The sequence below is a fragment of the Xenopus laevis genome, chromosome 5L (assembly GCF_017654675.1).
Source record: "Xenopus laevis strain J_2021 chromosome 5L, Xenopus_laevis_v10.1, whole genome shotgun sequence".
Taxonomy (NCBI): Eukaryota; Metazoa; Chordata; class Amphibia; order Anura; family Pipidae; genus Xenopus; species Xenopus laevis.
The window spans coordinates 99,766,901-99,789,655 of NC_054379.1; the positions used below are offsets into that span (position 1 = coordinate 99,766,901).

The window sequence follows — 22,755 nt, forward strand, 5'->3', positions numbered from 1 at the left end:
CAGTTCCATTTTTTCCCATAGACTTCAATACAGTTTTAAAAAAAGCTAAAAAGGGGCAGATTCAATTCAAGGAGAAAAAGTTATCTCATGGTTTATCACGTGAAAAGTCACGGACGAGATTCAATTCGAGGAGAAAAAACTTTTCTCCAAATTCAGTTCCAGTTTTTTCCCATAGTCTTCAACAGAGTTTTCACGTGATAAACACGGAAAAAAGTTTTTCTGAATTGAATTTCATCTCAAATTGAATATCATCAATGAGTTTTCACGTGATAAACCTTTTTTCTCACTGCATTGAATCTGGCTCAATATTGGAAATAAACCTGAATTGGATCTGATAATTAAGTTTATAAGTAGGGAAGCCAATTAACTGCTGCTTCAGCTTCTGTCCAAGTTCCATAATGGTGAGAATGGAAATCATTTATAATGTGATCTTATGCTTTCAACACCCATCCACTCTACAGTACTGTAGATTATATGCATATTTACTAAAGGGTGACAATTTGGAATAATTTCACCAAAAATTAAAATTTCCCTCAACATCACCAATTTACTAAAATGAGAATACAACACATTTTGGAGAACCAACTTCGCATTGGTGAAAACTGTCTTTGCATTGGTGTAAATTCACAACTCTTCTCTGGGTGAAAATTCTCCAGCGAATATTCTCCAATTTACTATAAGCACAAAAAAAATTTCACCAAGAGAAATTTCTCCAGGTTCAGGCTGGTGACCTACCAATTTAAAAATAGAGCAGCCACTTTTGAATTTCTTTATCAACAATGCCTCCTTCAAGCTAATTCTCCACAATTATTTTTGTGAGAATGGTTAAAATTCTCTAGAGAATTTTCTCCACTACAATTGTATGGGGAAAATATACTGGCAAATTTTCACAGAGAAAGTATGCCAGGAGAAAATTCACAACATTTCACACTGAAAAAGTGTATTTACATAAATATGAGACGTGTTGTGAAAATACAACTGGTGAATTAATGGGAACTTTGATGAAGTTAGACAAAGAGAAAATTCACAATTTAAACTATTCGTGTAATAATAATAACACATGCAGTCCTCCAAATTAACCCCTTTAAACACTTATGCATTACATAATATAATATTACATTATCTAATTATATTTTATATACCAAATTTGTCATTTTACATAAAAAATAAAAATAAAACAAGTAAATAAAATCCCTCAATTCAGTAAGAAAAAGTTCTCTCCTTGTTTATCACGTGAAAACTCATGGACGAGTTTCAATTCAAGGAGATACAATTTTTCTCCTAATTCAGTTCCAGTTTTTTTCCCCATAGACTTCAATAGAGTTTTCACGTTTTCAGTGAGATAAGTTTTGCTGGACAATTGAATCTTGTCCATGAGTTTTCACATGATAAACCTTTTTCTCACTAAATTGCATCTGACCCACTATATGATATAATTATGTTTATATAAAAATATATCATTTTAGATTTAAAAAAATTAAATAAGAAATTGTATAAAAATATAATTACAGCAATGAGATATTTGTTCATAGAAATAGTTTATTTTTTTCCTAATAGCACTTTTTAAGTTTAATATTTACTACATTCTACATTCATTCCTCTACCTCGCCCCCAAAACCCAATCCAGTCAGTATAATTATACAAGCTCAACGAAATAAAGAACTGAAGATTTTGCAACACTTGAGGCAGATTTATCAAGGGTTGAATTAAAAATTCAAATTTTTAAATTAGAATTTCTAATTCATTTTAGTGTAATTCAATTAGGGAATAGTGGAAATTTGATTTGAGTTTGACGTACTGTCTCTTTAAAAATTCTAATTTCGCCATTGAAACCTGCCGAATTGGTGTTTTAGCCTATGGGGGGCCTTCTACAACCAATTTGGAGTCATTTGGTGGACATTTGAAAATCCAATTTTTTTTTGAGAAAACTTGAATTGAATTCAATCTAATTTGATTTGAATTTGCCGGTCGATCCTATTCAGCCAAATAATTTTTTTTTATTATTGCATTTCGATGCATTGATTACATTTTTTTTTTTTTTTTTCTAATTTGGAGTTTAGGGAAGTTGATGGGAGTTTTTAGAAACTCCCATAAACGCGAAATTCAACCCTTTATAAATATGCCCTTTGTAGTAGAGTCCTGCAGTGGGTTGGGTACCCATGGGTTACCCTCAAAAAAAGCAGGTACCATGCGGGATGGGGGTAGGATTTTCGGGTGCTGGTATAGATGCGAGTCTGCAGCTCGCGGGTCTGTGGGTTGCGGGTTTCATCTGTATGTCTAAACTTATGTTATATTGTCTATACTTTACTCCTTTTAAAATTTTACAAAACTTTTATTCTGTGGCTGGGCCACCCACTTCCGGTTTGCAGCAACATCACTTCCTGTTTGATGATGGTCGGTGGGTTGCGGATTAGGTTGCAGACAAGGCAGTTGCGGGCCGGGGGTTGGGTAGCGGATCCAAGTGGGTAAATATGCAAGTGGCATTCTGGGCATGGGCTGCAGGTTAAGGGTTCGGGTCCGGTCCAGATTTCATAAATTTGTTCTGCGCAGGACTTGCCTGAGGGTTAAAGTAAAGGTGGCTATTCTCTAACTGTCTAACCCCATACAGTGGTAGGGATGTATGATCAAAATGTGTTAGCTCTTATAAATTCACACACTACATTACTCTAAAGCTTAAGTGCTCTTCATCTAATGATGGATTGCAAGAGACACCATCATACAGATGCAAAGGGAGGAAAGGGCCCAATCCTAAAACTTATTGAACCCTTTGCACATTTCCTCCCCATACACATTAGGGTCAATGCAAGTGGGGCAACGGTGCTAAGACCTACAGTACTCTCTTTGGGGATCTTTGGAGAACCAGTTGGAGCACACGGAAAGTACCTGACAGGTGGAAAAGTTTTACAGAAAAGGCCTGAAACATCAAAAACAACAAAAGGTATAATCAGTGGTGCTTGGTCGACAAAATAGTGCCCTTTGTAAATAGTGCAATATATACTTCTACTTAGTAAATGTCTCCGTAAAAGTTCTTCCAAAAATCTTAGGCACCAGAGTATACACACAAGTGGTCCCATTTTCTTGAAACATTGATGCAGACAATTTTTTTGTATCCTTTTACATAGGTCCAACAGGAAAGAGAAGATCCTCAAGAAGATGTGGTCAGCTGGGTTCTATTGCAGCTCTGAAGTATGCGGTGGTGGGACTCTACCTGCTAGTCTTTCTTATTCTGTCGGAGTATTTATTCTTGCAGGTAAGACTGAATATACTGTACAGTATGTCTCCTTTCTTTACAGTCTTATCCAATAACCTTATCAATACGATTGAACTGCAGCCTAAGATTGAGATTGGAATGTTACATGCTAAGGCTTTTTAAATAAAGTCTGAAAATCCTAAATTATCAATTCTTCAGGGATTATTCATGGCAGCTGAAAATTGTGAGATATGGGTCTGAAATATTCTGCCCTCTACACAACAAGTAGGGGGTCATACTTGACATAGAGAGTGATATGCTGAGACAATTTGCAATTGCTTAGATTTGACCATTCTATAACATACTAAAAGTTAACTTAAAGGTGAACTGCCCCTTATCCATTACAAAGATCCAAAGTACTAATAAAGGTAAGTTATGAAAATAAAAAATGTTTTTTGACCACTAAAGATGGTATAGTCCTATGAAGTAAATAAAATAAATTCAGGCAGCAATGTTTTACTTATTCTTTCTGGCATGAAAATCTTACAGTGTGTTTTAAAAAGTAACCCAATGAGAAATGTTGAAATATTTTTTGGTCAGTGCACAAGGTCCACATAGGCTTCATGGTAAAGTAACTCTTAAGAGCTCTTAATAAAGAAAATTACACTGATGCTTATATTTGTCTGAATGAATCTCAACACCTTTGAGCTCACAAGAAAAATTGATACGTGACAAAAGGACAAGATGGAGACAGTAGAGTAAGATGGAGACAGTAGGGCAAAATGGAAACAGTAGGGTAAGATGGAGGCAGTAGGACAAGATAGAGACAGCAGGACAAGATGAAGATATTAGGGCAAGATGAAGACAGTAGGACAAGATGGAGACAGTAGGACAAGATGGAGACAGTAGGATAAGATGAAGATATTAGAGCAAGATGGAGACAGAAGGACAAGATAAAGACAGTAGGGTAAGATGGGAAAAAGTAGGACAGGATGAAGACAGTATGGCAAGATGGAGACAGTAGGAACAGATGGAGACAGTAGGGTATATGATGACAGTAGGGTAAGATGGAGACAGTAGGACAAGATGCAGACAGTTGGAAAAGATGAAGACAGTAAGACAAGATGGAGACAGCAGGGCAAGATTGAGAAAATAGGGCAAAATGGAGACAGAAGGACAAATGCCAATAGTAGGGTAAGTTGGTTACAGTGGAGCAGGATGGTGACAAAAGAACAAGATGGGACAGAAGGGAAAACCAGTGACAAGTAGGACAAGACAGAAACAGTAGACAAAGATGTAGACAATATGACAAGCTAGTGACAGAAGGCAAGATTGAGAAGTAGGACAAGAAAGCAACAGTAGGTAAAGACAATGACAGTAGGACAAGATGAAGACAGAAGGACAAGATAGAGACAGTAGGGCAATATGAGTACATTAAGATAGTAGGCAGCAGGACAAGATAGTGGCAGCATGGCATATTGGGTACAAAGGCAGATTAGTAAATTAAAGGACTAGGTTGGACAGCCCTTCTTATATAAATTATTTGTCCACAAATTGTGTTTTGCCTAGAGCCCCACCACAACCACCTCTGTTCCTCTATCTACACAGCATCAAAATGAGATGGACAAAGCAATTCTCATGCTCACCTTCATTTTTAATAAGAGTCAGGCTGGCATTGACACTAACCCACAAGGAGAGCTACTGTTCCAACCTCTGTAAATAGCATCACATCATTCGCTCAGTCTAAGATGACCTGTAGGACCTGTAGGAACAAATACACCCTAAGCCATCATCACATATTGCTGTTATCTGAGAAACAGAAGACTTTACATAAGGCCTGAGACAAGAACTGATGTTCATGTTATAGTATTTACAAGTCATTTGGTTGCTCTCAATATAAACATGGCAGAGAGTATGAGTTATGTGTGGAATAAATCAGAGTAGACTCCTTAGAGCTGAGTGTTTGTCAGTTGCAATAAAATCTAGAAATGGATGACTTTTTTCTACTGAACTTTCAGCTGTTCCAAAAAAAATTTCTCTGTGTCATAAAACCCCATTAATAAGAACAGTAAAGCTCCCAGTCCGCAGTTTATAAACATTCTCCTTCCTTTTAACTTTATTCATAAACAGACGGACAGTATTTGTGACAGAGTGCTTTACCAGTGTAACACAAAAGAAAAAAATAGGATGCAGAAGAGCACCAGTTAGGTGTTTGGCATGGATGGAGATGCTGGGGTTTAGACATTATTGGTTATTTATTTATTTAATTAAATTTGTTTTTATTAAGTTTTCAAAGCATGTACAATATGTTTCAAGACGTTTTACATGTCCATTAGTGATGCATAAAGTTTGATGTATTAAATCAAAGAAAGGTTGAAAAGTGGTGAGAAAATAAGGACGGAAAGAAAACAACATTAACAACAAAGAATAATTTGAACAGGGTTAATTTAGTACTGTTCATTTCTAAAAAAAAAAAAAAAAAAATTATATAACAGGTCAGAGTTTAAGTTCGAATCTATACAGGCCTGATTTGGTTTACTTAATTACAATGACAAAAGTCTTAGTATGGTGACTCCTGGGGGGGGGGATCTTGTAATTTCTCCGGTCCTTTGGGGTATGTCTTGAATATATTGATTTGTTTCCTCTAGTAATGGGTTACCCCTCAAGATTTCTGTCATACCATGTGGTGTTTTGAAAGGTATAGGTTATTAGATATGGATTTAGAGGATGTGGGAGGCTATTGAGATATGTGATCCAAATGGAGAAACATTTTTCAACTTGTTTTGTCATGGCTTCCAACCAATCCATGTGGAAAATATAGTGTCGTGTGTGAGTGTAAGTGATGGTGCTTCTGTGGTAAGCCATTGGTGGAGTATTGCCTTCCGAGATGCTGCCACCAATCACCCTGCCAAATGTTTTTCCTCTTTGTTTAGATTTGAGAGGGATGTTAGATTACTGATCAGTGCCCATTCAATGGTTAGTTGGATTGGGTTGTTCACTATCTTCATTCAATAGGAGATGACTTCCAGCCAAAATGATTGTATTTTGGTGCATGACCAAAGCATATGTACCATATCTGCCTTAGGGGTCATGCATTGAGTACATCTGTCTGAGTGGAGACTTTTGACCTATTTTAAAGCATCTTTCAGGTGAGTTATTGAGTATTTCTAAAGCCATTTCTTGATATCTACTGGTTGGTAATAATTTTGTTATATGTGTGTGGAATTTTAAAATATCTGTGATAGGAATTTGTGGCGTAAGTGTTGTCCATTTGAATGGGAAGAGCTGAACTAGTACTTGAAGATATGAGTCAGTCTGCTGTGAAACATGCAGGGCCTTTGATAAACCACCAGGCTGTATATTCAGTACGACGTCAAAATATTTATCATTATTGCCCAATGTTCTATGGAATAGAAGGTCGAAAGACTGGGCGGTGATATTTTATAAACACTGGGAAATATTGCAATATTTTCAATAAGTTGATCTCTCAATTTAAAAAGAAATTGTTCCATCTGTGCCGGAAATCTCTTCCTCCCTCCAGCTGTTTCTTCTCTTCTGAGATCACACAGTACGGCTGAAATGATGGATCCCAGAATCCAAGATTTGTTCCCAGAGAAGAACAAAAATGTTTCCAACAAACAGTGAGGCTCCATTTCTGTTATCCCATGTAGCCCCACATTCGAGCTAATGGGGTCAGCACTGAACTATGAGAGTTGCTGTGCCTTGTTCTTCCAAATCCTGCAAATTTCAATAGCGTGATATCTTAAAAGAGGCCTTGTCTGGACAATTTTGGTTTTCCATGTTTATTAATAAAAGCCACCCAGAAGAATTATAAAATATTGGCATCTATAAGATTTGTTCATCATAAAATGACATTGACTCAGGTGACTTGGGGGTTCATTGTAGACAAGTCCCAACTGAGAAGATGCCTTTCCAGAAAAAAGCTTGTCCTCTCTGCGTGGTCAGGTAAATAGATTAAGCAACCAAACAATGTAATAAGTCTTTCCATTGCATCACTTGTAATGTTCTAGGTCATCACCATCAGACCTACCATCCCACCATTATGAACATCTGTGCAGTTTACTCCGCACCAGAGCTAGACAGATGTATTGCATTGCATAGCGTGACTTCTCATCATAATACTGCTCAAGGAGAAGCTTCATATATATATCTGGATTTTGAGGGACTATTAACCTAATATGTGTGATGGGTGAGGTCACTCACATGAGGGGGGCAGGAGTCCTTTGGACAGGTCAGGGACTAGTCAAGGAGGAGAGTAAAGTATCACTATCACATAATCTCCCCTCCCCATGAAGTTGTTGTGGAGGCATAACTTGTAGCACCCAAAGGATGTCAGGGGTCTTACTGCATGATTTGTAGAACCATAGTTAGTTTAGGTGGTCTGTTTCTCCACAAGCCCCACTGCAACTAAAAACAACACTGCCTAGGTCACACCGTTTTTCTGGAGACTTCAAGAATAATCTCCCTTGTGTTTCCCTTTTACTATGGCACCTATTACATACACAGACTGAAACACACAACAATGGATAAATGAAACTAAATAAGCGTTTGGAATATAGAACATTTCCCACCCTGGGAATCTCTGCTGGACAAACCTTGTGGTATTTTCTCCTGGTATTACAGTCAATCTCAGAAATGTTTAAAATATTTATATAAGACTTTTCAACAAGCTGTCAGAGATTGACGATGGTTTTTATGGTCTTTGTTATAGATGAAAGAGGATCTATTGAGGTTTGGAAACAATATAGATTTGCTTGCTGTTCTTGAGAATATTGTTCCCATACTGGATTATTTCACCAGATATTTAACTCTTTATCTAACCAGAAAATGTTCAGTGTTTTGGGCTTCTGCTCAGACTGTTTGTGAGCAGAAGCCCAAGGCTCCAAACGTTCCAAGAATGTACAGTATTAGGCTCCATAATGGTTACCATATCAAGAGACCCCTCTGATCTTTTAGCCCCACCAATGTCCGTAGCTCAAGGTCACAGATATATAAAAACATGTTTGTATCAGTCAGTCTGTTATAATTTGTTGCATTCAAGACAATAAATAAACATTCACATTCAAATCTAATCAGCTTTTTGGCTGAACCTTAGTTTCTTCTGCTCTGGGCCTCCCTAACTTTTATTTGCTTGGAACATCTAGAAGGCCACTTAAACGAATGTTCTGTGTAGATAAGTTCGGAAAACACATTATTAATGAACAGAAAATGGATCTGGTAGATGATCTGAAAGTTGAAGATACATTTTCCTGAATATTTTGCCCCATCATGTGCAATATAGTTGTTAAAAATAGTAGTCAATCTCAGTTTAGGAGGCAGCATTCGTCCTGTCCAAGGATCTAATGCCATTAGGCAAGGCTGGATGAAGCAATAAAAAATATTTGTAACTTTGACTGTCTTTGGTCCCTTTAATGACATGATATGGTCGTTATGAACCTTAATGAAAATGTCAGGGTAAACAAATGCAAGCAATGTCATATTATTTTGGTGCAAACTGGTTCATTGTGCTTAAACATAGATGTCAAGTATTAACTTAAGAGGCCAATATACTAACTAAAAAAAACTCAAATAGGAAACACTTGATTTTGTTATTTTCGGGGGGAAAAGCTTGATCACCATGAAAATCACATTGTTCCATTTGTTTTTACAAATGTGACTTTTTAGAAAAATCTTCAATATAAAATAGCTTGAATGTTGAAAATACACCTCCCATTGACTTCTACTGAAGCTCCCCAGGTTTTAGTAGCTGAATTTATTTATTTGAATTCACGATTATTTCAACTGACAAATCCAGTTTGGAAAAGGCAAATTCCAAAATGTTCAAATTTCCCAATTTGGACTAGATTCAATTCAGTAAGAAAAAGGTTTATCACGTAAAAAGTCTGAACTTGATTCAATTTGAGATGCAATTCAATTCAAAAAAATTACTTCACGGATTATCATGTGAAAACTCTAATGAAGTCTATGGGAAAATACTAGAACTGAATTTGGAGAAAGGTTTTTCCTCCTCCAATTGAATATCATTCATGAGTTTTCACATGAAAAACCATGAACTAACCTTTTATCACTGAATTGAATCTAGCCCTTTATTTCTGTGATTTTCTCAAATTGTGAACAAAATGGCATTTTCAATTAATTTGAGATCCAAGACTTTGTCTTTTGTGCCTCTCCCATGGCAACAGATAACTGATTTTGCTCCTTTGCTGTTAAAAAAAACGATTCAAATTTTTGTTATATTTTTCTATTTATTAAAAATCTATATAGAGAAACTTCCTATCCTAATTTTTTCTATTTTTTTGAAGTTTTACCTGAAAACTGTTGGCCTAAAGCTGATGTCAATAATTATATCCTATGGGAATATTGCCACATGTAATAGCAACAGGTTCACACAAAAATAAATCTCTGTTTATGGAAAATCACATTTTGGCATTTTACCAGTTCCATGAGTTATTTTATGGTTTGTCATGCGAAAACGTATAGCCCCGATTCAATTTGAGGAGAAATTTTTCTCCTAGTTCAGTTCCAGTTTCCCCCCATAGGCTTCAATACAGTTTTCATATTATAAACAGTGAGATACAGTGAGTGACTTGCCTCTGTTTTTTTCATTGGATTGCATTCATTTACTCATAATTTTGTGATAATCACCTTGTCCACTAAAAATGTGGCTCAGTAGAAGAACTATTACCTCTTGGTTCTTTCTGTTGTGAATCATTCATCATCAATAAATGTCTTGCATTCCTTATAGTCAGTGCCCAAGCTCCATGTTCTTTTGTTTGTATTGGAATTTCCTTCACATGCAGGATTTAAGAGACAAGCATGAAACAGGGATGATTAACTGCAAATAACTGCAAATTACTTGTTTAAAATGTTTTGGGCCCCTAACATTAACGAACAGATCGAAAACCTCAGTTTTAGACATGGGGAACACCTAGAGATTCAAACACAAAAACTTAGAGCCAGATTTATTGTTTATTTAATTTGCCTACCATGTTATTCTCCTAGGATTGTCAGGGTATTGTCATTGTGAGATAACTTTGAAAGCTTCAGAATGAAGACCTTGGATTGGTTATGTTAATAAACCCGCAGCCCAACCAGATCTCAGCATTCTAGGTAGGTCCAGCAGAGGATGAATGCTATGGCTACTTGTCCTTTGCTCTCCATTGGGCTGAAGATGAGTTTGAGTATTCTGTTAGACCTTGTGCAATCAACTGGAACATATATCCATTTCAAGGAACTTGACTGGCTGTACGGTTGTCTAGAAAAGGGGAACAAGTTGCATCATAGAGTTGGAATTGCCCTGAGCCCCAACATTGAAAAGAGATATATTTTATGAGCTTAATTTTACTCTCATTTGAATATTGCACTAATCCTTAATATTTTATTCTGCTACTTAACATTCTGCATTCTTTCTAAAGCTACTATTTCCAACCCCAGCCATTGTAATGTCTCACGGAGCCAAGTACAAGACAGCTCTCTGGACCACAAGCGCCAAATTATTTCATTTTCACAGCAATCTAATATGATCTATTACTTAATAGCCCAGAGCTATTGTTATCTGTCACTACCCCTTAATGAAAGATCCATGTTGCCTGTAAGCCTCTCAAGCTTGTAGTCTCTGCTCAAGTGTTGGAAAGTCTTGGCGTGGGTCCTCAGCATTCCTCTTACTCTTTATTTGTTGAGGGAAAACAATCGAGAAATTAAGTTACAGTTTCTTAAATGTCGGATTAAATAGGGATTTGCAGTCTCCTGTCCCCAGAGAAGGTGCCTCTACTGACTTCTCTATAGAGCGACTGTACAGTTGCCAATCCTTATACACACACTGATGAGGAAGGAGGATGCTTACTCCTCTTGCTATTGGTCTTGGTTCCTCTAGCCCAGCGATCCCCAACCAGTAGCTTGCACGCAACATGTTGCTCACCAACCCATTGAATGCTGCTCCCAGTGGCCTGAAAGCAGGTGCTAATTTTTGAATTCCAGGCTTGAAGGCAAGATTTGGTTGCATTAAAACCATGTGGACAGCCACACAGAGCCTCCTGTAGGCAGCCTCCACATAGGGGCTACCATATAGCAGCCCATATTTGGTACCCAATCTTTGCATACTTATGTTGCTCTCCAACTTTTTTTTAAATTTGAAAGTGGCTCACGGGTAAAAAGGTTGGGGACCCCTGCTCTAGCCTATTCATTGTTGCTATGTAGGACATAAAACCAAAAAGGAAAAAAACTTTGTTCACTCATGTTGTTGTAGTTTAGTCACACTCACACTGGACTGAAATCCCACTGTTCTGTTATTCCACCATTTAATTGGGAAATAAATAATGAGCAAATAATATGCCTTTAAGTATTCTTAACTCCGGGGACTGCAGGGAAGTTATAATTAGTAATATAAACCACAAGCATGTTTAGGGGAAAAAGGTAAAATAACTGTACTGGATGTTTAAGTCTGTTTCTCAAACAGTCTTTATGTTTAATAGATTTTGAAATGTTAAATTGGAAAATATACCCCCATTTTTGACACAAGCTTATTCAGATGGGTTATGTAAAAACTAAACTTCAGATTTCACCCAATGGGCCAGATTCACAAAAGGTTTATCACGAGAAAAGTCATTTAAGATGCAATTCAATTCAGGAAAACTTATCTCACGGTTTATCATGTGAAAAACACTATTGAAGTCTATAGGAAAAAACTGGAAATTAAGTTGGAGAAAAGTTTTTCCTCCTCGAATTGAATTTCGTCCATGAGTTTTCACATGATAAACCATGAGATAACTTATTCTCACTGAATCTAATCTGGCCCAATATATTTGTTTTACATGGACATACCTGATTCTAAAGAAAGGAAACCAGGATAGTCTGTCTGTGCTCACTGGAACCAGTTCCCTGCCCCTTAGGCTCACAGAGTGATCCAACTCCTCCCTCCCTGATTTCCAGAGAATCTGTGCACCACTCACTACACAAAGCAGATGGACCAGAGACGCAGAATCCATCACTTCACAATGGGTCATGGAGATAGAATGATTGTATTACACTGTGAGCCTAAGGGCTAATAGAATTGATTTTTAGAGGTATAATGGTTTCTATTGAGTCTGTAGAATCAGGTGTATTCGTGTAGCAAAAACATTTATATTGGTTTGTTCAGCTTTTTTACATAACCCAACTGAGTGCACTCATGTAAAAAAAAAGCCTATTTTTTCCCTTTTATGTTTTATTAGTAAGCTTTGCCTTTCCAGAAGCAAACAACTCACTGATTTTATTATTCTGAGATTGACAGAAGTTGCAATGGGTGTATCAGGCACAGTTTTTAGAGTGGGCATACATAGGATGATTGACTTGTTTGGCAAGGTCACCAAGCGACTGGATATTGCTGATTTGGCCACTTGAGGGCACATTTACTAAAGAGTGAATTCTGTTTTTATGATGAATTTTCTCTAAAAAGACAATTTGCATTGACATTGCCCAGTTAATAAAAAACAAGCAACACACTTCAATAGCAAATGACCTTGTCTCTGGATAACTTTCTCTGCATTTCGCCAGGCGAAATTTCGCTCAGCAAATTATCATATATTTGCAAACACAATTCAATTGTTACCCTTTTCACCAAAATCTATTTTGCCAGGTTCTGCCTGGTGAATTAATACAATGAAGTGCCATCCTCAACATTATTATGTCAGTGACATCATGGGGGTTATTTATCAAAGGTCCAGTGTTAGATTTTTTTCCCGTCAAACAAACCCAAAACTTGAATATTTAAGTAAAAACTTGAATGGCAAAAACCAGTTCAAATCCCGCAACCCAAAAATCGAGTTTCGGTGGGAAAAAAAAATAGTCATTCGTGTTTTTGAACATCAAAGAGGCTTTTAACATCTTCAAATGGTTCAATGGACCCCTGTCATGGTGAAATTTTGGATTTGAGCTATTTCCAGGGTAGGAGTATAATAAATCTTCAAGTTATTTTTTTAAAAACCTGGAATAATTTGAGGGGTTTTTTTTAAACTTAAAATGTGAGTTTTCACCAATAACTCGAAAACTTGAATTTTCATGGAAAAAAACCTTAATAAATCTGCCGCCATATCTTGTAATGCAAAATAGTCAAAAGCGAAAGTCAAAACGCTGGTGTAACTGTTAAACATATCTTTTTTACACTTTTTAAACATTTGAATCTCATGCCACATTTGTTTAAGGGCGGGCTAATGTCTAGGACAATAGAGGGTCTCTGTCTTCATTTTGCTTCCTTGGACATTTCAAATAAAAATTGGCCACTTCCAGCAATTTCACCAAAATCGCTAATAAATACCTACATATGACCTTTATATACCCACTGAATTTGAATTGATGCAAGTGTAATTTAAGTTTCACTTGGAAGGAAGTAACACAAGAGAAAATTCTTTACGAACTTTTTGTGCCAACGAATCATCGCTGATGAAAGTACAATGTTCTTTTGCCAAGAAGTCATTTTGATAGATACGCGTATTTGTCACAAAATAAAATCGGACGTAGTTGTGCAAATAATGGTGGATACTTCCGAAGGCTCGACAAATATGGCTGATAGGAATGTTTGCCCTCCAGACCGACAATTAAATCATACTTTTGGTCTATGAAAACCCTTCGGATGAGGACTTCATCAACGACCCAATATGGTCCTCATCCAAAGGGATGATTTAATTTCTGTACATTTTAAATCACATATCACGTGGGCAGGCTGTTAGAAAGGCCTCACTCAAGGGGTTTTAACTGACTAACTTGTGCCAGTACCAGTATTTTATCAGTGTCCTTGTAATGCTACAGTCTGGGCAATAAAATAGGTCACTAGCTCCATGCCACCAAGAGTCCATTGTACTGGTACTGTTCATCTCCAAGGGATTACTTTAGCCATTTTATACATTCTTCATCCAGCTTGATGACCGTAGACCACTAGAGCAATAAATATAAATTAATATATCTGATCATGTGCTGAATTGGAATGGGTCCCAATAAATATAAGATATTGAGCAACTCTGCTTTTGCTGGAAGTACCCCGGAATGCATTTGTTAAATGTAAACAATAGGCTCAGACCCAACTTGGCCCAAATCATCATTTTCTTTTTCTGAACCACTGTTAGCGGATACAATCACAGTTTATCATTTTCAAACTATAAATTGTGGTTTGTTCAGGAGACCTGACTTGAAATCCTAATCCATCACCCCAGGCCTACAAGCGGACGCAAAAGGTTAAAGGGAGGAACCCCTTGTTCTTCTGGCAGAGGGAGCTCTGGAATCTACACAAAGCAGATGTTCCACTTACAATAACATACAGCTGCATGGAATAACCTCATGCTGATGACAGCTTTAAGAGAAGTTAAAGATTCTGCCCATATTGCTGGAAGTAGATTAAATAAAAGTGATTTGGGTTATTAATATTCCGAAGATTAATCGGTGTGAATATAAACACACGCCATATGTGAGTCATATCAGCCTGTTTCTTTCTTATTGGGGACATTTATCATATATTTCCTGATACTCATGAGGCAAAAAAAAAACAAGTCTTGTCTTGCTTTATGGCAGGGATGGGTAAACACTCAGGCTCGGAGCTTAGGACAATAATTATATTCATAAATATACACTGTATTATTGAGACACACTATATAACAATGTTGACCATTACTGGAGGAACCAAGCTTTCTGCTCATTAAAGAGCACAACCTTAAGGATCATGAGGATAGGAAAACAGAGTATACTGTATCTAGTTAAATGAATAACGTTCTTTATGATGCTAGTGACCCTTTAAATTGAATCTCTCTATACAGTAAGTTGTATGAATAGGTGACCAGAGCCTAGAGTGATCTAGTGGAAGATCTCTCCTTACTCTTCTGTAACGCAGGGGAAGCCCTACCAGATCTTGTCTTCACCAGTACCCATTTGGGGCAGGATTGACATAAAACCTACTTACTTAAAAAGCAGAGCTGATCAGTGAGGTGTAGATAAGGATGAAGCTGAACTGCAGTCAAAGAACAAGCCAAAAGTTTATCACTGGTGGCAAGGACCATGGTCAGCAAAACATGGCTTTGGCCAAAACTCAACCACAGACATAGTAAGGGGTAGGGCCCTTTTTGGAGGTGAGGGGTCTATGGTAAGGATTATGATAACAAATGTCCTCCAAACCGGTGGTAGATCTCCCTGAGAGCACCAATGCATGCACAAATGTCTTGTTTTACAATAGACCTTGCATAATGTGAAAGTCACACCAATCACTCTTTATGTAAGAGTTGAATCCTAATTCAGATCTTCAGTGTCAGACTGGCCTGGCAATATTGGACAGCTACAGGTTGCAACTAATATATTTAAAACATTTGCCCTGACAGTCAGGTTCTCTTGGAGGGACCTACATAGGAGGCCAAACCCAACAACTAATTTCTTCAAAAGGCTGAAATCTTAATAGATGTCAAGGAAACCAGCAAACATTTGTTTTACCAACCAAGAACCCTTTACCCCCTCATGAGACATCCTGACACTGATGAGTAAAGTCTTCCCCCACTAATGATCACATTGCTGCAAATAGATGGACTCAGCACGTCTGTCTGTAAAACTGAACTGAAAACACAACTTTAATGATGAATAAATAAAAAATAAAGCATAAGTCATCCGTGTGGAAGAATCTGATTGTATAGAATATCACGGTTATCTCACAATATATAAGTGTAATCAAGTCCAGATACACAGGGATAGCCTGTCTTCCATCCTCCCAAAAACCTTGACGTATTTCTTTATACAACTGCAGAAATTGTAATTACAGAGGGACTGCCGAGCACATAAAAGAATGTATTACGTGTCCTTTGAGACTCACAAGAAAATGATTTCATAGAAGATTTGAGAAATATTCAGTTTGGAATGAGGTTCAGCCGAGGGGTGTGAGAGTGAGTTTTATCACAGCTGATAGTTCCCTATTGACCAACTGGAATATTATTTCATTTGCCAGAGGGACGAGAGACGGAGTGTGCACCATATAAATAAATAAATAAACTCATTACTAGCCATTAAATTGGGTACACATGCCAATACTGCTCAACATTCCTATGGACTTCACAGCAGAGTTGGGTTAATTCTTCATGCATTCTTCATATGCACAGTAATTCCTAAATGACCTCACCCTCTTTTATAGCACAGTCATTATGATCATGTCACGTTATAACATAATTCAAGCATTACAGGAAATATGGCTGCCCAACCTATACCTGCTTATACCAGGCAACCCCCCCCATAAACTTATTTTACTTAGAGTCCTGGTCTGAATAAATCGCAGGATCCCAGGATCCAGTGCAGAATCTAGAGAGATGGTGCCTATAGTAACAGTGGATAATAGTCTCTGGGAAGGGAGTGTGACTGTGGGATAGCAGGTATAGTAGGGAGAGATGGTGCCTATAGTAACAGTGGATAATAGTCTCTGGGAAGGGAGTGTGACTGTGGGATATCAGGTATAGTAGGGAGAGATGGTGTCTATAGTAACAGTGGATAATAGTCTCTGGGAAGGGAGTGTGACTGTGGGATAGCAGGTATAGTAGGGAGAGATGGTGCCTATAGTAACAGTGGATAATAGTCTCTGGGAAGGGAGTGTGACTGTGGGATAGCAGGTATAGTAGGGAGAGATGGTGCCTATAGTAACAGTGGATAATAGTCTCTGGGAAGGGAGTGTGACTGTGGGATAGCAGGTATAGTAGGGAGAGATGGTGCCTATAGTAACAGTGGATAATAGTCTCTGGGAAGGGAGTGTGACTGTGGGATAGCAGGTATAGTAGGGAGAGATGGTGCCTATAGTAACAGTGGATAATAGTCTCTGGGAAGGGAGAGTGACTGTGGGATAGCAGGTATAGTAGGGAGAGATGGTGTCTATAGTAACAGTGGATAATAGTCTCTGGGAAGGGAGTGTGACTGTGGGATAGCAGGTATAGTAGGGAGAGATGGTGCCTATAGTAACAGTGGATAATAGTCTCTGGGAAGGGAGTGTGACTGTGGGATAAGCAGGTATAGTAGGGAGAGATGGTGCCTATAGTAACAGTGGATAATAGTCTCTGGGAAGGGAGTGTGACTGTGGGATAGCAGGTATAGTAGGGAGAGATGGTGCCTATAGTAACAGTGGATAATAGTCTCTGTGAAGGGAGAGTGACTGTGGGATAGCAGGTATAGTAGGGAGAGATGGTGCCTATAGTAACAGTGGATAATAGTCTCTGGGAAGGGAGTGTGACTGTGGGATAGCAGGTATAGTAGGGAGAGATGGTGCCTATAGTAACAGTGGATAATAGTCTCTGGGAAGGGAGTGTGACTATGGGATAGCAGGTATAGTAGGGAGAGATGGTGCCTATAGTAACAGTGGATAATAGTCTCTGGGAAGGGAGTGTGACTGTGGGATAGCAGGTATAGTAGGGAGAGATATAGTAACAGTGGATAATAGTCTCTGGGAAGGGAGTGTGACTGTGGGATAGCAGGTATAGTAGGGAGAGATGGTGTCTATAGTAACAGTGGATAATAGTCTCTGGGAAGGGAGTGTGACTGTGGGATAGCAGGTATAGCAGGGAGAGATGGTGCCTATAGTAACAGTGGGGATCATAGTCTCTGGGAAGGGAGTGTGACTGTGGGATAGCAGGTATAGTAGGGAGAGATTGTGTCTATAGTAACAGTGGATAATAGTCTCTGGGAAGGGAGTGTGACTGTGGGATAGCAGGTATAGCAGGGAGAGATGGTGCCTATAGTAACAGTGGGGATAATAGTCTCTGGGAAGGGAGTGTGACTGTGGGATAGCAGGTATAGTAGGGAGAGATGGTGCCTATAGTAACAGTGGATAATAGTCTCTGGGAAGGGAGTGTGACTGTGGGATAGCAGGTATAGCAGGGAGAGATGGCGCCTATAGTAACAGTGGGGATAATAGTCTCTGGGAAGGGAGTGTGACTGTGGGATAGCAGGTATAGTAGGGAGAGATGGTGCCTATAGTAACAGTGGATAATAGTCTCTGGGAAGGGAGAGTGACTGTGGGATAGCAGGTATAGTAGGGAGAGATGGTGCCTATAGTAACAGTGGATAATAGTCTCTGGGAAGGGAGTGTGACTGTGGGATAGTAGGTATAGCAGGGAGAGATGGCGCCTATAGTAACAGTGGGGATAATAGTCTCTGGGAAGGGAGTGTGACTGTGGGATAGCAGGTATAGTAGGGAGAGATGGTGCCTATAGTAAACAGTGGATAATAGTCTCTGGGAAGGGAGTGTGACTGTGGGATAGCAGGTATAGTAGGGAGAGATGGTGCCTATAGTAACAGTGGATAATAGTCTCTGGGAAGGGAGTGTGACTGTGGGATAGCAGGTATAGTAGGGAGAGATGGTGCCTATAGTAACAGTGGATAATAGTCTCTGTGAAGGGAGAGTGACTGTGGGATAGCAGGTATAGTAGGGAGAGATGGTGCCTATAGTAACAGTGGATAATAGTCTCTGGAAGGGAGTGTGACTGTGGGATAGCAGGTATAGTAGGGAGAGATGGTGCCTATAGTAACAGTGGATAATAGTCTCTGGGAAGGGAGTGTGACTATGGGATAGCAGGTATAGTAGGGAGAGATGGTGCCTATAGTAACAGTGGATAATAGTCTCTGGGAAGGGAGTGTGACTGTGGGATAGCAGGTATAGTAGGGAGAGATATAGTAACAGTGGATAATAGTCTCTGGGAAGGGAGTGTGACTGTGGGATAGCAGGTATAGTAGGGAGAGATGGTGTCTATAGTAACAGTGGATAATAGTCTCTGGGAAGGGAGTGTGACTGTGGGATAGCAGGTATAGCAGGGAGAGATGGTGCCTATAGTAACAGTGGGGATAATAGTCTCTGGGAAGGGAGTGTGACTGTGGGATAGCAGGTATAGTAGGGAGAGATGGTGTCTATAATAACAGTGGATAATAGTCTCTGGGAAGGGAGTGTGACTGTGGGATAGCAGGTATAGCAGGGAGAGATGGTGCCTATAGTAACAGTTGGGTAATAGTCTCTGGGAAGGGAGTGTGACTGTGGGATAGCAGGTATAGTAGGGAGAGATGGTGCCTATAGTAACAGTGGATAATAGTCTCTGGGAAGGGAGTGTGACTGTGGGATAGCAAGGTATAGTAGGGAGAGATGGTGGCCTATAGTAACAGTGGATAATAGTCTCTGGGAAGGGAGTGTGACTGTGGGATAGCAGGTTATAGTAGCGGAGAGATGGTGCCTATAGTAACAGTGGATAATAGTCTCTGGGAAGGGAGAGTGACTGTGGGATAGCAGGTATAGTAGGGAGAGATGGTGCCTATAGTAACAGTGGATAATAGTCTCTGGGAAGGGAGTGTGACTGTGGGATAGTAGGGAGAGATGGTGCCTATAGTAACAGTGGATAATAGTCTCTGGGAAGGGAGTGTGACTGTGGGATAGCAGGTATAGTTAGGGAGAGATGGTGCCTATAGTAACAGTGATAATAGTCTCTGGGAAGGGAGTGTGACTGTGGGATAGCAGGTATAGTAGGGAGAGATTGGTGTCTATAGTAACAGTGGATAATAGTCTCTGGGAAGGGAGTGTGACTGTGGGATAGCAGGTATAGCAGGGAGAGATGGTGCCTATAGTAACAGTGGGGATAATAGTCTCTGGGAAGGGAGTGTGACTGTGGGGATAGCAGGTATAGTAGGGAGAGATGGTGCCTAATAGTAACAGTGGATAATAGTCTCTGGGAAGGGAGTGTGACTGTGGGATAGCAGGTATAGCAGGGAGAGATGGCGCCTATAGTAACAGTGGGGATAATAGTCTCTGGGAAGGGAGTGTGACTGTGGGATAGCAGGTAATAGTAGGAGAGATGGTGCCTATAGTAACAGTGGATAATAGTCTCTGGGAAGGGAGAGTGACTGTGGGATAGCAGGTATAGTAGGGAGAGATGGTGCCTATAGTAACAGTGGATAATAGTCTCTGGGAAGGGAGTGTGACTGTGGGATAGTAGGGAGAGATGGTGCCTATAGTAACAGTGGATAATAGTCTCTGGGAAGGGAGTGTGACTGTGGGATAGCAGGTATAGTAGGGAGAGATGGTGCCTATAGTAACAGTGGATAATAGTCTCTGGGAAGGGAGTGTGACTGTGGGATAGCAGGTATAGTAGGGAGAGATTGTGTCTATAGTAACAGTGGATAATAGTCTCTGGGAAGGGAGTGTGACTGTGGGATAGCAGGTATAGCAGGGAGAGATGGTGCCTATAGTAACAGTGGGGATAATAGTCTCTGGGAAGGGAGTGTGACTGTGGGATAGCAGGTATAGTAGGGAGAGATGGTGCCTATAGTAACAGTGGATAATAGTCTCTGGGAAGGGAGTGTGACTGTGGGATAGCAGGTATAGCAGGGAGAGATGGCGCCTATAGTAACAGTGGGGATAATAGTCTCTGGGAAGGGAGTGTGACTGTGGGATAGCAGGTATAGTAGGGAGAGATGGTGCCTATAGTAACAGTGGATAATAGTCTCTGGGAAGGGAGTGTGACTGTGGGATAGCAGGTATAGTAGGGAGAGATGGTGCCTATAGTAACAGTGGATAATAGTCTCTGGGAAGGGAGTGTGACTGTGGGATAGCAGGTATAGTAGGGAGAGATGTTGCCTATAGTAACAGTGGATAATAGTCTCTGGGAAGGGAGAGTGACTGTGGGATAGCAGGTATAGTAGGGAGAGATGGTGTCTATAGTAACAGTGGATAATAGTCTCTGGGAAGGGAGTGTGACTGTGGGATAGCAGGTATAGCAGGGAGAGATGGTGCCTATAGTAACAGTGGGGATAATAGTCTCTGGGAAGGGAGTGTGACTGTGGGATAGCAGGTATAGTAAGGAGAGATGGTGCCTATAGTAACAGTGGATAATAGTCTCTGGGAAGGGAGTGTGACTGTGGGATAGCAGGTAAAGTAGGGAGAGATATAGTAACAGTGGATAATAGTCTCTGGGAAGGGAGTGTGACTGTGGGATAGCAGGTATAGTAGGGAGAGATGGTGTCTATAGTAACAGTGGATAATAGTCTCTGGGAAGGGAGTGTGACTGTGGGATAGCAGGTATAGCAGGGAGAGATGGTGCCTATAGTAACAGTGGGGATAATAGTCTCTGGGAAGGGAGTGTGACTGTGGGATAGCAGGTATAGTAGGGAGAGATGGTGCCTATAGTAACAGTGGATAATAGTCTCTGGGAAGGGAGTGTGACTGTGGGATAGCAGGTATAGCAGGGAGAGATGGCGCCTATAGTAACAGTGGGGATAATAGTCTCTGGGAAGGGAGTGTGACTGTGGGATAGCAGGTATAGTAGGGAGAGATGGTGCCTATAGTAACAGTGGATAATAGTCTCTGGGAAGGGAGAGTGACTGTGGGATAGCAGGTATAGTAGGGAGAGATGGTGTCTATAGTAACAGTGGATAATAGTCTCTGGGAAGGGAGTGTGACTGTGGGATAGCAGGTATAGCAGGGAGAGATGGTGCCTATAGTAACAGTGGGGATAATAGTCTCTGGGAAGGGAGTGTGACTGTGGGATAGCAGGTATAGTAGGGAGAGATGGTGCCTATAGTAACAGTGGATAATAGTCTCTGGGAAGGGAGTGTGACTGTGGGATAGCAGGTAAAGTAGGGAGAGATATAGTAACAGTGGATAATAGTCTCTGGGAAGGGAGTGTGACTGTGGGATAGCAGGTATAGCAGGGAGAGATGGTGCCTATAGTAACAGTGGGGATAATAGTCTCTGGGAAGGGAGTGTGACTGTGGGATAGCAGGTATAGTAGTAGATAATATGAAATATGTATCTTGTATCATTTATTTCAGAACACACTGTACTGTTTCTGGGTTCCATATGTGGTTCTGAAGAGAGAGCCACGGGATAGGAAACTGTTTTGCTTGCTTGTGATTATTTCCATCTGGTTGGGTTTTTGCTTCTTTAGGAGAACATAAACACACAGATGACTTGATAAGGTTCCAATCTTACTAATTGAGTATTAGGAATGGATCCTGCCATATGTTGCTGAGCACACACTACAGTAATGTTCACGTCCTTTTCAGCAATTTTGCCTTTAGTTTCCAATTGGTTTTGCAATGTGCCATTTATTGGGTGGTAATCTGACTTTCTCTTTAACTTACACATAAGTGTTTGCTGGTTTTTACACAAAGCCCTCATTTTCTATAGGGAACAGTAACACGGGACATCTCTGGGGGGTTTGGGTTCCACAGAAAGCTGCTGAATAGTTCCTCCTAAATACATGGATTGTGTTTGAATTTGCACTTCCGGGCCCATCGCAGTAACTGACTGCTATAATTTATCATTGGGTTTCTGGAATCACTGGTAGCAGATCTGTTTACTGAGCTTATTTAGCTGTTGGACAGCTCCTCCTGGATGTCCTACCCTATTGGTACCTTAACCTACCAAACTATACGGGTGTCACACCCCAACAATATGGAACAAGATACAACACACTTTATTAGCAGATTTTAAACAAAAAAGGTTGTGTGCTCCAAGGAAGCAAGCAAGTACCAGTTGAAATCCACAAGTTGAACAGATCACCCCCTGTTAACTGCACAGAATC

At 39.7% G+C, this 22,755-nt stretch overlaps 2 protein-coding genes across 11 annotated transcripts in view; one reads left to right on the forward strand and one right to left on the reverse strand.

Annotated features, from left to right (window-relative positions):
• Nucleotides 1–16,576, forward strand: part of LOC121393758 (scavenger receptor class A member 5-like) — a 71,611-nt gene extending 55,035 nt beyond the window's left edge. For 2 of the 5 annotated variants that reach the window (XR_005961320.1, XR_005961322.1), the window contains one exon: nucleotides 2,796–3,238. Coding sequence is in view for 2 of the 5 variants with exons in the window: in XM_041563165.1 (XP_041419099.1) it covers nucleotides 3,123–3,373 (251 nt within the window). In the remaining 3 variants the exon portion in view is untranslated. Of the gene's footprint in view, nucleotides 1–2,795; nucleotides 4,022–14,359 lie in introns of those variants that run through there. The other 3 variants (XR_005961321.1, XM_041563167.1, XM_041563165.1) reach the window with 3 other exon arrangements.
• LOC121393757 (BAG family molecular chaperone regulator 2-like) overlaps nucleotides 1–22,755 on the reverse strand; it is a 96,634-nt gene that overhangs the window by 63,993 nt on the left and 9,886 nt on the right. Inside the window, exons 3-4 of one of the 6 annotated variants that reach the window (XR_005961318.1) lie at nucleotides 4,837–4,952; nucleotides 3,246–3,332 (exon numbers count right to left, since the gene is read on the reverse strand). The exons of 3 other annotated variants lie outside the window; for them this stretch is intronic. Coding sequence is in view for 2 of the 3 variants with exons in the window: in XM_041563161.1 (XP_041419095.1) it covers nucleotides 9,920–9,999 (80 nt within the window). In the remaining variant the exon portion in view is untranslated. Of the gene's footprint in view, nucleotides 1–3,245; nucleotides 3,333–4,823; nucleotides 4,953–9,896; nucleotides 10,000–10,167; nucleotides 10,467–22,755 lie in introns of those variants that run through there. 2 more of the 6 variants (XM_041563161.1, XM_041563163.1) reach the window with 2 other exon arrangements.